The sequence below is a fragment of the Callithrix jacchus genome, chromosome 18 (assembly GCF_049354715.1).
Source record: "Callithrix jacchus isolate 240 chromosome 18, calJac240_pri, whole genome shotgun sequence".
Classification (NCBI taxonomy): domain Eukaryota; kingdom Metazoa; phylum Chordata; class Mammalia; order Primates; family Cebidae; genus Callithrix; species Callithrix jacchus.
In genome coordinates this window covers 36,553,824-36,566,035 of record NC_133519.1, presented here as the reverse complement: position 1 = coordinate 36,566,035, position 12,212 = coordinate 36,553,824, and the positions used below count along the sequence as shown (strand labels likewise).

At 44.7% G+C, this 12,212-nt stretch overlaps 1 protein-coding gene across 1 annotated transcript in view; it reads right to left on the bottom strand.

Moving 5' to 3' along the window:
• LMX1A (LIM homeobox transcription factor 1 alpha) overlaps positions 1-12,212 on the bottom strand; it is a 159,320-nt gene that overhangs the window by 48,637 nt on the left and 98,471 nt on the right. The window contains exon 4 of the mRNA XM_008985113.6: positions 46-278. Coding sequence (XP_008983361.1) covers positions 46-278 — 233 coding nt within the window. The remainder of the gene's footprint in view (positions 1-45; positions 279-12,212) is intronic.

Below are 12,212 nucleotides of genomic sequence, written 5' to 3'. Positions count from 1 at the left end.
ACCCTACCCACCCCACCACAGCCCTGCCCACCACCTGGCACTCACCTGAGTCTGAGGCTGCTGGGCTCACCAGGCTGAGCAGCTCCCGCTCCTTCTCATAGTCCCCTTTGCAGAGCAGCTGCCCCTCCTTCAGGACAAACTCGTCACCCTTCTGAAGCTGTCGCTCACAGACACAGCAGCAGAAGCAGCTCAGGTGGTATACACTCTTCTGGGCCCGCATAACAAACTCATTGGGTGCGATGGCCTCAAAGCAGCCCCCACATTTGACAGCAAACAGCCTGGCAGCAGGGAGAAAGGAAGTACATGCATCATGAGTAAAATCTGGCTTGGTCCTGGGTCTCCCCTGAAGTCAACAGCAAAAGGAACTTCAAGAAGTCAAATACGAATACGAATGTTAGAATGGAATGTACTTTAAATCCGGGTTATCTATTCCCTAAGGAGATCGAAGCATTCAGTTCAGTCCCTCAAAGGTCTAAGAAGGGTGTCTGACTGGATAAAGAAAATCTGGTACATATACACCATGGAATACCATGCAGCCATAAAAAGGAACAAGATCATGTCCTTTTCAGGGACGTGGATGGAGCTGGAAGCCATTATCCTGAGCAAAGTAATGCAGGAACAGAAAACCAAACACTGCATGTTCTCACTTATAAGTGGGAGCTGAACAATGAGAACCCATGGACACAGGGAGGGGTACAATGCACACTGGGTCCTGACAGGGGGTGGGGTGTGGGGAGGGAGAGCATTAGGGAAAATAGCTAATGCATACCCAGGTGACGGGCTGATAGTGCAGCAAATCATCATGGCACACATCTACCTATGCAATAAACCTGCACATCCTGCACATGTACCCCACAACTTAAAACATTAAAAACTAAAAAAGAAGAGTATCTGAGTTAGTGCCCAGAATGTATTTGCTGTGGTTCATGACACAATGCTTTCAAAGGCTGGTCTACAGACTGGCCCCAGGCAGGCTGTTCAGAATCCCTGGGGGACCATATTATTTAAATCATTTAAATCAACAATAACAGTAACAGAAATGTCCAGGCCCACTCTTCCCAGTGTTTAAAAGGATGTGCCCCAGACTGTGAATGCTTAACAGGCTCTTGAGGTGTGTTAGATGTGTCGTCTAGTTTCTGAGAAACTGCATCCCAACTTCCCAGCCTGGTATTCAATAGATTCAGCCTATCTCTCAAAACTTAACTCTTTTTTCATTTATTTTCAACAGAACAGTTAGAGTATCTATTATGTACACCAAGCCAAAAGTAGTAAGTACTAGTGGTGTGAAGATGAATGAAGGAAAATCCCTCTCAGAATTGAGTTCAGGTTAACGGAATAGACAGACATATCCAACTAATTAAAGTAGAGGGCTCTGGGAGTAGAGGGAGAAACAACTAAGCTGCAGGGAGTGAGTGGGGGGTGCATTTATTATGTACTTAAGAAATCTCAATCAAACAAAAGACAGGAAGGAAGGCAGGCTGGCAGGCACAAAGGGGTGGGAAGAGGGACATTCCAAGGGGAGGAAACAACCTGTGTGGAGGCCTGGAGCCATGAATAGGTATGGATGCTCAGGTTGTAAGGTGCGCTCCACCAAGTTGGAGGCAGGTACCGTCAGAAAGGTGGCAGTTGAGGTTAAGTCATGACCCAATCACACACTAAGGGACTGGACAGGCAAGTAATTGGCATTATCATTACCTGCCAGCTCTGACCACCAGGATCCTGGGAGCCATGCCCCATACTTTCCTTTCTCCCAGCTGTGGGTTCTGGCCCCTTCTGACGGGGTTTCACCATGTTGGCCAAGCTGGTCTTGAACTCCTAACCTCAATTGATTGGCCCACCTCAGCCTCCCAAAGTGCTAGGATTATAGGCATGAGCCACTGTGCCAGGATTGAATGGTTTTTTTTAACATGGTAATATCCAAGTTCTGAATTTTTTTTTTTTTGAAACAGAGTCTCGCTTTGTCACCCAAGCTGGAGTGCAGTGGCATGATCTTGGCTCACTTCAATGTCTGCTTCTTGGGTTCAAGTGATTCTCCTGCCTCAGCCTCCAGAGGCAGGAGAAGCTGGGATCCCAGAGTACCTGGGATTGAAGGTGCACACCACCATGCCTGGCTAATTTTTGTATTTTTAGTCGAGACAGAGTTTCACCATGTTGGCCAAGCTGGTCTTGAACTCCTGACCTCAAGTGATTGGCCTCCCAAAGTGCTAGGATTACAGGCATGAGCCACTGTGCCAGGCTTGAATAGTTTTTTTAACATGGTAATATCCAAGTTCTGAAAAGGAATTCTCAGCTGTTTGAAAAGTGGAATGGAAACAGAGGTAGTCAGATGAATGAGCAGCTGATAAATGATGAGGGTCAGGACTCATGCAGCAGAGGTAAGGCAGAAAGAAGGGGCAGAACCCACAGCTGGGAGATAGGAAAGCATGGGGCATGGCTCCCCGGGTCCTGGTGGTCAGAGCTGGCAGGTATTGATAAAGCCAAGACTCCAATATACCACATTGCTCATTTCCTACCTCTGGGCCTGTCTATGCCATCTCCCCAGCCTAGAAAGCCTTCCTTTCCTGTTTAATTTATCTGAACCCAAACCACCCTTCAGGACACAGCAGCTCCCACCTTCTCCTTAATCTTGCCCTGATCTGTGTCCCCCAGCCTGAAGCGACTGCCCCTCCTTTGAATGATGATACCAGGAACTACCTCTGTGGGTCATTCCACAGTCATCTGGAGATGCTCAAAACTACAGTACAGAAAGTAGTGGGCACTGGAGGCCTGGGTTCTGCTGTCAGCTCTACAGATAACCATGCAAAATTTGGGTAGGTTGTTTAACCTGTGCCTCCATACCTCCTTTTTTCTGTCTGCTGTTAAGATGTTAGGCCAATCCCTTCCAGCTACAAAAATCCTACCATCATTGCTTGCAATTGCTGGCTCAAAATATTATCTTACTCCTGCCTTATTATTTGACTTTTCCCATGTTTATAACTTATCTTGTCTACAGCTCCTATTTCAAGAACAAGGCCTGTGGAATATTTATGTACTCTCACACATGGTGGGTACCCAATAAAAGTTTATTTTATTTGACTCATGGATCTAATTTGTTCACCCTCTTTCTGAAATAACATAATATATATAAACAGCCTAGCATAGGAGCTGACACAAAATAGATACCCAATAAAGATGTCTCTTCTCTTCCTTGTCACTCCAGAGAACAGGTAACCTATGAGAAAACTAAAATTTAAAGCAGATCCCTCTGTTTCTTTTATTCTTTTTAAAATTGCTTGATGATAACATAATTGTGTGTGTCAAAACTTTGGCATCAGCACAGACACAATATATCCTAAGATTATCTCTGGGATTCATTCACTATAGCATTCATTATACTATTTTCAAAGTAAAGAGTTTTTTTTTTCTTTTCTAAAGTAGTAGCAAAATAGAGCAGAAAATACTTTAAAAACACTCTGTTTGTCCCCACATGCCAGAGGAGTCAGTAGATATGGAAGGGTCAGATGGCATACAGGAGAGAATGCCAAGGGGGGCATAGAACGGCCAGAGAAAGCAAATAAAACTCCACATCACTCTCCTCTTCATAAAGCTAGATACGAGCTGACTCAGAGTCCATCCAGGGAACTGAGACCACCTTGCTCTGCTAATGAGCCCCACCTTGGCAGAAGCTAAGAAAATATGAACAACTGAAGAGCATTTTCCTATAGATAGGCCAACTACCATGATAGCCTAAAGGTTGCCAATCCATTCACTCAAAATCTCATTCATGCACTCATTCAATCATTTATTCTTTTCATTCATTCTTTCATTTATTCAGAAGCATCCATTATGCACCCTGCAATATACCACACTCTGTGTCTTTATAGGGAGGGGAAGAAAAGAAACTTTCATCCCAACGGCATTCATGTACACAAACAAGTATATACTGAGTGTCTGTTATGTGGTAGGCATTGCTGTAGGCACAAGAGGATACAAGACAGACAAATCTTTGACCTCATGTAGCTCACATGCTTGTAGGAGAGATAGTAAATAAATACATAAATGAATAGATAAATTGTATCTATCATTAGGGATTTACCTTTAGGAAACAGAATATAAGAACAATACAAAGCAGTGTCCCAGGAATGTAAAATAGAATGGCATGAAGCTATAGTATATATAATTATAATATTTAATCACCTTCCAACTCTAAAATTGTGCTGGTTTATGAGTCTAAGTCAATACATGTGTACTGTGCTTTATCTTGGAAGCTTCCTAGAAGAAGAGAAGAGTTTTGAGGGTGGAATGAAGGGGAAGCTAAGGAAAAGTTTCCAGGGAGGTTGACACAAAAAAAGAGGGCCATTTGACTTCTTTGAGTGAAGGAAGGCAAGGCTTGGAAAGGATGATGAACCCACCTCTCATGAATCCATGAGGAAGCAGCCTCCTGGGACAGAGGCCCGGCTGCAGGATTGGAAGTGTACATGCTGTCTTAACTTTCAACACAGGCCTTGAAGCACCACAGCAGTCCTCCCTGCCCTTGGTTTTCAGAAGCATCTCAGAATAACCTATCTCAATATGCTTCTCCTCTGCCTCTCAGCTTCAGAAAGAAAGTGAAATTGGGGGACAGTCCAAGAAGGTGGAATGGCTCATTTATCACTAACAGGTATTGCAGAACCTGAAAAGCAGAACTCCAGGTTCCAACTGCCCTTCCCCTGCCCTCTCCCTTCCTCCAGCTGCCCAGTGTGGTTTTTCTCTCTATGTCTAAACCTCTGACACACCACTCATTTGACTATTTGCCTTGACTCCCTCCCCCTATGCTGGACGCTGTCATTGGGCAGAAAATCCACCCAGTTCATCCCTGGGCCCCAAGTCCCTGGTTGCTGTTTGCCAACCTGAGCAAACTAATCAATGCTTTTCCAGGAGCCCGTCAAAGGCCCTTTGTCCCCAAGCCCTCCTTCTCCTCCCCTTCCCCTGGAATGAACTGTTAAACAGACTCAAGGCAAATGCTCCCAGGGAGTCAACAAGCACTTGAGAAACTGCAACAGCAGTTGGTAGCATCTGTGCTTGTCTAACTTCCACCCTGCTAATCTCCTCCTCTTTTTCTTGCCTTCTTAATTTCATCCCCCACTCCAAAAATATCCCCCAAGTTGGAGAAGGGAGGGTTGGAGTGAGCTGAACAAAGAAAGCCCACCATGTTGACTCAGGAGAGGCTAGAGGAAGTGGCGGGAGTTGTCTGGGCTCAAATCCTGAAATGGTCATGGTCACTGGGGATTACAGACCAGGAAGAGTGGGGCAGTCCTGCTTTTTTCTTCTCTCCTGTTTCTTTTCTCTCTCCCTCTCTGGGTCCAAACCAGATCAACTTCGCCTTACTACCTTGACTCCTATTACCTTCACTAACCTCAGAGCTACTCAAGGAGAAAAGGTGCATGTGGTCTACCACCTGTGTGCCAGATGTGTACACAGCTGTACGGGCACCACTGTGGACCCAGCTGCCGACTGTACACCTCCCACAAGTTGTTTTCTCTAAGGCTCAGACAAGCAGAGAAACGGATTTGTTCAAAAGTCCAGTTCATAATTAAAACACAGCCTGTCTCTTCCTAATGCTCCGGATGGCATCCCCCATGGTTACTTGCCCCTCTGAATGCTAATGAGACTTCAACTCTGGGTTCAGAGCCTGGCAGCCTGGCTGTGCCCTGGCAAGCTGGACGAGGCTTCCAGAGATGTCCAGCTCATCAAGGCATACATAACACCACCCAACTTTCCTTGATGTTGTAAATTCCCCTATCCCTGAAAGCTCTTCAAATGATTCCTTATCTCCTCATTGCATTTAATTCCCTCACCTGTAAAATGGGAATCATAGTATCTACCTCCTGGAAAAGCATCCAGTGCAGTACTTGTTGCAGAGAATAAGCACTCAGTGCTGTTCTTCCTCTGCTGATCACTCTCTGTAGGGAAGGCTCTGGGGATGCCGTGATAAACAAGGCTGCCCCTCTCCTTAGGTAAGGAGTTCACATTCTCTGGCAGACAGCAGGCTCTAAACAAATGACCTCAGTAGGATGTATCTGGGATATGCAAAGAGAAATAGCTAGGAATAGCACGAAGGAGAGACCCATGTACTTGGCTTAGGCTAAGGGTCACAGAATCTTTGGCTTTACCTTTTCTCTTCTTTTCCTCTCTCTCCCTGTACCTCTTCTCACTCTCCCTTTTCCACTCACTCTGCCAAGCAGGAAAGTAGAGGTTGGCTGAAATGCTATTCACTGCCTGGCTTACATCCCTTCTTGTACAGCTGTAAGCTATAAGATGCATAACTTTGAGTTCTGGTGAAAGTGCCTGCGTTCTTAGGCTCTGCCACCCCCAGACAGCATGGCTGGGGGCACACCACTTCATCACGTGCTTTGATGTAAAAGGTAATAATGCCGCATGCATTTCTGGACTAGTAAGGATTAAATGTATGTGGACTACTTTGTGACCGATAAGGAGTAGCACAATTTTTTGTGCCTTTATCTTTTGACCCTCGTGGATTTTTCTTTTTTGTCCCAAACATGGTTCTTGGTACTTAAGAATTTTGTAAATGCTGACTGGGTGCAGTGGCTCATGCCTGTAATCCCAGCACTTTGGAAGGCTTAGGCAGGCAGATCACCTGAGGTCAAAAGTTAGAGACCAGCCTGACCAACATGAAGAAATCCCGACTCTACTAAAAATACAAAATTAGCCAGGTGTGGTGGCATGTGCCTGTAATTCCAGCTACTTGGGAGGCTAAGGCAGGAGAATCACTCGAATCCGGGAGCGGAGGCTGCAGTGAGCTGAGATAGTGCCACTGCACTCCAGCCTGGGCAACAAGAGCAAAACTTCATCTCAAAAAAAAGAAGAAGAATTTGAGTTCCATTCTAAGAGAACACTTTCTCTGTAGCATGAGCCCTTACACTGCCTCCTCCCCGCTTGGACATGGCACAACCATACCCCAGAGCACAGTACTGAGCCAGGAGATGAACCATGGAGACTGGTTCATCTGCTGGTGGTGCAGGCAGAGCATGCTCCTTACACAAAGCCATGGGCCTCTCACCTTCTTTCCACCATGGGCCAAGATCATCGGACTGAAGCAGTTTTTCTTGCAACAAAACTCAGCCATCCCGCCCTAGGTAAGGTGCTAGGGAAAGAACACCAGACTTAGAATGAGAAACCTGGGCTCCATATTTCTTCCTTTTTCAAGGGGCCTCAGAAGAGCCACCACATTTCCCTGAGCCTTGGTTATCTCATCTTCCATTTCTTAATGGAAAAGGACGGTCCTAGATCAGTGTTGTGCAGAACTTAAAGGCTGAGGAGGAAGGATGTCTCTGTTTCCGAGGTCTCCACACACTTACAACTAGAGAAGCCACTCTGTTCACACCTAAATTCAGGTCTACAGATAGTGTTTTAACATGACACTGCCTTGCTATGGTAATTCCTGAACAAACTCTTTCCCAGAACCATTTCATTCAAATATATATAAATATAAAACAGCTAAAGCCAAAAGACACAATCTCTATTCTATGAATAGAAGGGTAGCATTGGAAGAAAACATTTTGCTCCTAAGGCAGGTTGGAAACCTACCAGGCTGGATAATTTTTACTCCCATTTTTATATTTCAAGCTTTTATTACAGGGGTTGAGAAGCCTCCTCTGTAACCAAGGAGACAAGAATGTTTCGAAAGCAGATATGAAGGCTTGATGCCTGAGAAACTACTAGGGGACAAGCCTATGGCAATCAACAAAGAGGCACAGAACTTTGGGATGCAACGGCATACCCCTATACTGCAGGCATTACGGTAGCAAGATGACAACACACAGAGACACCCTAGGGACTCCTGGATTTCAATGCCTGTTGTGCAATCTTAGGAGAATCACCCCACCATGCTGAACACTGGGGTCTTCATTGTTAGAATTTCAGCTCCAAAAATCATATTTCTCCAAAGGAAGGAGCCTTATGGAGGTCAGGAAAAAGAGAATTAATCTTTATTGAATACCCACTCAGTGCTAGGAAGTGTGATATCCTTTTTACCCATTATGTAACTAAATGTGTGAGATGGGGGTAAACAGAACTATTTTATGAATTCAAAGAGAATCTGACCATATTTCAGCTCTGCTTGGCTCGTGATGCCTCACCTCCGTAGGGGAGGGTCACTCCGAGTTGGCAAACTCATGGGTCCTGTTTTGTATTTCTCTCCCACATGCTCTCTAGCACTGTCTTCATAGGAGAAACACCTAGAAAGATGAAGCAGTTAATATGGCAGCCTCAACTCATGAGAGGGTCTTGAGACAGGCCTATGGTTATGTAGAAGGCCCTGAGACTACACTGCAGACATGCAGGTAGATGAAAGGTAGGAGCTAAAAACCAAGTTGATTCCTTTAGGCTACTCAGTTCAAAACCTGAAGGGATTTCTGAAAGAGGCCTACCCTCTATGGATTCGAGTTAGGGAAAATAGTGTGGGGACACTGACCCAACACCACCAGCCAAGAGTCTACTGTGAATCCAAAGATACTGGGAAACAAGACAATTCTGGCTGGAACCCCATTCACTGGGGAGCCTAGTAAGTCAGGTCATTCTTTTCAAAGTATAGGCAGAAATGATGCCTAATGGGGACAGGATTGGACCCAGGAAGATCTGAGGAAGTCCACCCAGAAAGAGGTTAAGATCTTCATTAACTTCATCCCAAGGTCCTGCAGACCTCAAAAAGAGCTTCTAAAGCCTCCGCACCATAGAGAAATAAGTAGAAGGATGGAGGACAAAGCAGACCCATGGAAAACCCTGATTCCAGTTTGAGCCAACTGTAGTGTACTGTGTTTGCCCCAGCCAAATAAGAAATCACAGCCATCTGTAGCTTTGGACAGAAGGCTACTGTAGATCAGCTGTCTTTCTACAGGCACCACCAAAACATCTTTTGATGAGATACGTGAACCCCATGGTTTAGAGGTAAGAGAGGGTTTGGGGCAGCGCTTTAACAAGGCAGGAATCTGTGTCTCATTCAGTTTCCACCTCTCCACCAGAGGGCAGCATAGCAGCATTCACTCAGGGCCATGTTGACTTGGTAACTGAGGTCATCCAGGCAGAGACAGGGATTGGCCATAAGCCAAAACTGTCTGCCGGAAAATCTGCCGCTGGGAGTCTGGGAGACCATGTGGCTAAACTGAAGGAGAGATGGTGAGAGAAGAGTATTCAAAGTATTGAGAACCAAAAGCATGGCTTGTGGCCTTAGAAGTAGTGACACAAGCAACCTTGTCAGCTGGCTCAAGGTCTCTGTCCTTGAGGCTGAGCCAACACCACCACAATAAGCAACTGAGCACGTGGTCCTGGGGCGGTGGGAAAGTCTGCAGGGACAATAGAGTGGCAGGATCTTCTATAGGAGACAGTCTCAAAACTCTGCAGTGGTGAGAAAATGGGAAACAATAAGTGGCTGGCAGAGCCAATCAGGGTCTCTGTCTGCCTGCAGTTCCTGGGGAGCTGTAGGGAGGACCATACAATGGGATGAACGAGTGGGAGTGAGAACTGCTAAGTATGATGTCTGCACAGCTCCAGGAGGCACCGGCCTCACCAAGAAGGGCAGGGAAATGCACATGGTTCTTCATCTATCACAGATGTTGCTGGCAATGGGTGGCTTCTACCTTGAAATGGTACACTATTTTTTTTAAGTGCTTTTTCTTGTTCTCACAAAGTGTCCATTCCAGAATCAGCAAGACATTGTGGGAAGAGCACAGCTTTTGAAATCTGGTAAAACCCGGATTCGAACCTTGGTTCTATCTTTAAGAACTTGAGCAAGTTACAGACTCTCTCGGAGCCTCGGCTTCTTTCTGTTTAACAATGAGATCATAACTACCTTATGAGATATTTTGGAGATTAAGTAAGATAGTGTATTTTAAGTATCTGATACGTACTAGCTACTCCCAATAAGTAGTAGCTATTAACTCCCTTTTAAAAAATCAATTTACCATATCTGCCCATGTAAATGTTTATATAAGGTAATTTATTTCAAGACAGCCAACTAAGCCAAAAATAGAACTTCATATGTATCTTAAGGCTCTGTCTTTCATTACTATAACAAATCAAATCAAACTTCAACCAGCCTTTCATGTGTTATGGGAGAAGACACCAACAAACAAATATGAAAGGCCAAACACTTAAAAGGAAACTGAGGGTACATCTCATTCAAGCAGCTATGGCTATGGTCTACCCTAACCCAAGGTCAATATTGACATCAGCCATGAATGTTGACCCACACACAAATTCATTGCCTAACACCCAGCATATGTTCAGGAAGTTGTCAGCTCCATGTTTAGCCAACCAGAGCCAACGGTTGCTATTTGGTTAACGCTGACATTATCTGGCAAATATTTGGAACAGACCCTTTCCCCACATCATTTCGGTTCTCAGATAACTGCTTCTTATGGAGGCTGCTGACTATTGTGTGGACATGTATTGAGACATACCTGTTCTTGCCTTACTTTCCTAGCTATCTGACCTCCCATCAGCCAAGAGATCATCCTCTTTCCTCTTATTACATATGGAGAAAAAACAGGACCAATAAAGGAGCAACGGTCTACCCCAGACCACAGAGAAAGCTATGACTGCCGAGAAGGCCAGACAGAGCTTGGGACATCGTCAGTGATCAAGAAACTAAAGAGCTAATCTCATTGAGACATGGCTCAATGAGAGACGAAAAGGTACTCCTCCAGGCGCTAAGCAGTGTTCTGAAGAAATAAAGAAGTGGACAATGTCAGACAAGCTGAATGAGTGTACTGTGGGGGGGCAGTGAGTGCCTCCTACTCGGAAGCTTTCTTTTCCTCCCCCCTCTTCTACTTTGTCGAAAGCTGAAAAGTATCTATGAGTCAAGCCCTAAAGCAAAAGACTGTGTGGTGAAAGTGTGTATTTCAATAACTTAAGGCAAGGTGGCACAGCTTATAGACTTTCCATATTGTCACACAGACATGCAAAAATGGCAAGAAACATAAAACAGACATATGGAAAATATATGTTTTCCTTTTAGGGAGTTAAAGGTTTCATTTCCTTTGAAAATGTCAGTTTTCCTTTCCCTTCATCCTTATTAGCCTCCTGGGACACTCTTAAATATACCCAGCAAACAACAGAGCAGGAGAAAGGAGGTATTTTTAGCTGATATTCTGGGCACAGATTCCTATTGTTCCACAATTTTTGGCTTGGCTGGATGGCACGTGGCCAATACAATGTATACACTTGCAAAGAATGTATGTTTCCTGGGCTCTGGGTGTGTGTGTGTGTGTGTGTGCACGCGCATGTGTGTTAATAGGAAAGAAAAGGTATTACTGACGGTGTTTTGATGGGAAAGATTCTGGAATCCCAGCAGGGGGCCACACTAAGCTTTCCATGAATCCTATTTGCTTTGGTCAACATCACTTTTCACTCATTATCACCATTGTGCTATATGTCCAAAAAAGGGAAAAAAAGCCATATTGTCACAACTGAAGAGCTCCTCATATAATCAACTGTTTCCAGCAGCAATTTATTAGGAATTAAATGGACTCTGAAAACCAATGATCATGTTCCTAAATCATCTGGTGCACTGCCTAGCATGTAACAATGTTCAAAACACTGACGGCTGTGATGATCTTCCTCCTCCTTACACACGAGTCTTGTTTTCAGGGGTTATCCAGGCTTGTAGGGCAGACAAACAAGAAAAGAAAAGCATCCACTGACAATCTGGGTAAAAATCTCCCGGTGGCATAAAAACCACAGGGAGCTGCTATGGGGCTTTACCTTTCTAACTGATGGGTGGAAAATATCTCTGGATTATTTGAATTTCCATAACGCCTCTAGTTCAAGGATCTCAAAGCACAGGAACTCTTGTATAAACATCTCAGCTCTGAAATAATTGAGAAGGGGTTCAGATTCTGTGATCTTATTCAATTAACACTCATTATACAGAGGGCAAAATTGGCATAACAGCAGGATGTGGCACATTATACACACTCCGAAATCCAGCAGTCATGGAGCCTGTACACAGAAGCTCAGCCCTGAATCCCCAAAGCAGCCTCTTTGCCATAGGACTGTGCTGCCTTCCTTTCATGTTAGACTTTGGGTATCTTGAGAACGCCATAGAAGTTCCGATAAAGTCTGATCCAGTGGAAGTGACACAGTTGTTTTTTATTTTTAAAAATACTTTTATCCTTCAATTATTGGACCCTTTTAAATTCTTCAACTCTCTCCCCGACTTCCATTTCAACTCTCCT